General features: G+C 51.9%; 1 protein-coding gene across 1 annotated transcript; it reads left to right on the forward strand.

Annotated features, from left to right (window-relative positions):
* The first annotated feature begins 1,019 nt into the window (after window positions 1–1,019).
* On the forward strand, window positions 1,020–3,540 carry LOC123098719 (transcription factor bHLH96). Its single transcript, XM_044520784.1, has 3 exons — window positions 1,020–1,578; window positions 2,564–2,968; window positions 3,141–3,540. The coding sequence occupies exons 1-3, from the start codon at window positions 1,168–1,170 to the stop codon at window positions 3,255–3,257; spliced, it is 933 nt and encodes a 310-aa protein (XP_044376719.1). The 5' UTR covers window positions 1,020–1,167; the 3' UTR covers window positions 3,258–3,540.
* The last annotated feature ends 211 nt before the right edge of the window (window positions 3,541–3,751 follow it).

The raw sequence follows: 3,751 nt of genomic DNA on the forward strand, positions 1-3,751 counted from the left end.
TGCCGACCTCCATCCACTCTGCTCCACAACCTAAAATACATAATACTAGGTTAATGTTTGTACTATTTCCAGAGGGTGAATGCTTGTACTTAGGGGTAATAATAGACTTGGGCTTGTTTAATTAATCTGCAAGCACACAAGAAGCTAGCAGAGCAGGCAAAAACATTGCCTACAGGCTACGGAAAGACGGATGCGCCATATAACCTTTGTAGCGAGATGTCACATGAGGCCCGGCGCGTAGTTGAATTGTACAAGTGGCCAAGGAGAAGGAGCTAGGTCGATGCATGAACGGTGAAATCACAGCACATGCATGCATGCATGCATGCAGCTGGCTGGCTAGTCCGAACCTTCATATGACTGCACTAGCCGTCTAGCCAGTACTCCTACGCAGGAGTTGGCGCTGCAGTGATGCTGTAGATGTATGTCGAGGCTTTGAGCTAGCTTAGGTTAGTTTGGGTGGCTGGCTCACCGTGAAATCTCGACAGCAAGCTGGACAAGGCGTGTACTAGCGCTAGTGCTAGGTGCGTGCGCAAAGCTGGCGCTGCATGTTACCCGGGGGGGCGGGCCACCGTGCATGCAGCAGATGCATAGAGAATCTCTCGGTCCACGCACTCTCGCATAATTTGACCGTTCCCCCACACCTGAAAAAAAAACGTAGCCGTACAGCCCAGTTTGCAAATACACCCTGCCGGGACCTATAGATTTGCAATCCTCTGCCGTGTGTTTGCCATTGGGCCAAGTTTTTAGTATTTTTTTCGCCGTTGTAACCAGCCCATCAAAGGTCAAGTTGATAATTCAACATCGGTGCTCACATTTTCTACTTGATAATTCAACATCGGTGCTCACATTTTCTTGTTGGCCTTGCCCGATTCTGTTACCTAAACCGTTGGGTGGGACGCGTCCCCGTTGATTCCTTCCCCGAAGTGGCAGCACAGCGCACCACCAACGCCCTCGCGCGCGCATGGTGATGGTCCCCTCCCTCCGTCCGCGAGCTCCCTATAAAACGCGGGCGCCCCTCGCCACCCTCCCTCCCACCTCAAACGCCGATCAGTACCTGTGTCGCTGCCGCCGCGTACTGTGTGTGTCACCTGTCTATTAGCTTGTCTTGTCGATCTCCGGCCGTCTCCCTCACAGGCCGTGAACCTTTTGCCGCTTGCCCGCGCGCGCATGGCGCTGGAGGCCGTCGAGTTCTCGCAAGGCCACTTCGGCTACGGCCAGGCTCCGGGGCTCGGGCCCTGGTGCGACATGGTAGGCGCCGGCGGGTTCTTTGAGGACTGCTGGGATCAGCAGCTTTTGGCCGCCCCCGTGGCGCCCAATGCGGAGGATCAGTGGGAGCCGGTCTCCAGCTGGGACCAGTCTGAGGCGTCCTCGGAGGGCAAGGCGGCGGCGCCGGAGCCGGCCATGGCAGCGGCGGCGACGGGGAGGAGGAAGCGGAGGCGCACCAAGATCGTCAAGAACAAGGAGGAGGTGGAGAGCCAGCGGAGGACCCACATTGCCGTGGAGCGCAACCGCCGCCGCCAGATGAACGAGTACCTCGCCGCGCTCCGCTCACTCATGCCACAATCCTACGCTCAAAGGGTACTACTCGATTTTATCTGCCTTCTTATTTTCCCTACTCGATTTTATCTTTACTAACATCATAAGCTCTTAATAATTCATAAGAATTGGTTGTGTGCATCGCAATGATGCAGATGTGGGGTTTCAACCTCCTTTACGAAAAAGCATCATAAGCTCTAATCGATTTTATCTTTACTAAGCATCGTATGCTTTACTCGATTTTAGCATCTCTCAAGTGTCTATAGTGTCACTATTAGTAGGTTTTTGCACCGTACGAGTGTTTCGACATCGGGCACTCATAACAAGCTTTCTGATGATTTTCCAACTCGCAACGCTCTTTCCATTCCCCTTTTGCTATAAGAGCCTGTCAACGCTCTCAACGAGTATCTGCTAATGTTCAAACTCACAACCCTCTTCACATTCCCCTTTTGTTGTAAGAACCGGTCAACACTCGCGGTCGCAGCGAGTGTTCTGCTAATGCTCCAACTCGCACCTCTCTTTCCATTCCCCTTTGGTTATCCACAAGAACAAGTTATTTCGATTCAGCAACTAATGACTGAAAAGGCGATTCGCCCCTTTGAAAAAAAATGGCAAGTTCAATCGTATCTGATGAGTGAGCAATCATCAAGACATTATTAGTTGTATATGTATGATTTTGATTGATTTTAGCATCTCTCAAGGTCCTATTGTGTTAGTAGATTTTTGTTATGTAGGAGTATTTTGAGGGCCAGCACTCTCAGCGGGTTTCGTGCTAATGCTCCAACTCAGAATATTTCTTACGGTTCCCCTTTTCTTTGCTATCTGTAAGAACCGGTTATTTCCATTGAGCAATTAACCAAGGGTTAATAATTCGCAAAAAAAAAACAAAGGGCCCGGGTTAATGAAAAGGGGTTCGCCTGGTTGGATTAAAAAAAACACCTCAATGGTTCAATCGTATGATTCAAATAAATGAGTGATCGATTATTAAGAAATTAACTGTATATTTTTTTGATTAACATTTTGTTAGGGCGACCAAGCATCCATCGTTGGTGGGGCAATCAACTACGTGAAGGAGCTGGAGCAGCTCCTCCAATCGCTCGAAGTCCAAAAAAGCGTCAAGAACCGCACCGGCCGGTCCCCGTTCGCCAGCTCCTTCACCTTCCCACAGTACTCCACCTCGTGTAATGCCACGCAGGCCACCGCCAGCGACGGCGGCTCCGGTGCCGATTCGAGCGGCGACAAGAGCGAGGCGGGCGTGGCCGACATCGAGGTGACCATGGTGGAAGGCCACGCGAGCCTCAAGGTGCTGTCCCGGCGGCGGCCGAAGCAGCTCCTGAGGCTTGTCGCCGGGCTGCAGCAGCTGCGCATCCCGCCGCTCCATCTCAACGTGACCACCGTCGACGCCATGGTCCTGTATTCCTTCAGCCTTAAGGTAATTAACCTTCTCCTGAAGTAGTTTATTTACATGGAGTATAAGGTGATGGAGACAGATCGACGGATCGAGCCGTGGCACGTCGACGGTTTGTTTCCGTTTCTATATAAGAACGGCGTCCGGTGGTGGTGATGGCATCGATCTTTCTTTGTTTTGCATGCACGTACGGTAGGTGGAGGATGGCTCCAAGCTGGGCTCTGTGGAAGATATTGCGGCCGCTGTGCATGAGATCCTGGCCAGGATACAGCGGGAGGAGGAGGAGGCCGGTCGACTCAGCAGCTCGAGCTGATGCTGATGGCTGATCGATGCCAAGGAGGAGACCGTCGTCGTGCAAGCCTGTGACGCGCGCACTGCTCCCTGCATCTGTGCATGTCGTGTACCTGCCGCGTCCTGGAAAATGGAATCCATTCTAGCTTTGTACGTGAAACTGTGAATGCGACCGCTGTACCCTGCATCCAACCTTGCCCAGTCCAGAGCAATGGCGAAAAAAACTAGGACAAGATAACTAGCTCTACATCAAAACTGGCGCCCTGCATGTTTGGCTCTGAACTGAACACGTCCTTTTTGGAGTGCGTACGTGTACATGCATTCACGGATTTACTTTACATGCATGCACACAGACACACAGCCGCTGTGTGTCTCGAATCCATTCACATGCTTCTGTTTCACGGTGAGGCCGGCCGTGTGGTACATCTGTGTCGAGAGATTTGTTTGGGGATGAACAGAGCTAGCCGGCAGGCAGCAGAATGATTGCCCGATGATGTGACGAGTTGGATCCTCTTT

The sequence above is a fragment of the Triticum aestivum genome, chromosome 4D (assembly GCF_018294505.1).
Source record: "Triticum aestivum cultivar Chinese Spring chromosome 4D, IWGSC CS RefSeq v2.1, whole genome shotgun sequence".
NCBI classification, from domain to species: Eukaryota; Viridiplantae; Streptophyta; class Magnoliopsida; order Poales; family Poaceae; genus Triticum; species Triticum aestivum.

What these genes read in the sequence shown, in the direction of transcription:
- LOC123098719 (XM_044520784.1), top strand. Translation starts at nt 1,168, where the DNA reads ATGGCGCTGGAGGCCGTCGAGTTCTCGCAAGGCCACTTCGGCTACGGC. An exon ending in CACAATCCTACGCTCAAAGG is followed by an intron (nt 1,579 to 2,563) that starts GTACTACTCGAT and finishes ACATTTTGTTAG; the next exon opens with GGCGACCAAGCATCCATCGT. An exon ending in TGTATTCCTTCAGCCTTAAG is followed by an intron (nt 2,969 to 3,140) that starts GTAATTAACCTT and finishes CACGTACGGTAG; the next exon opens with GTGGAGGATGGCTCCAAGCT.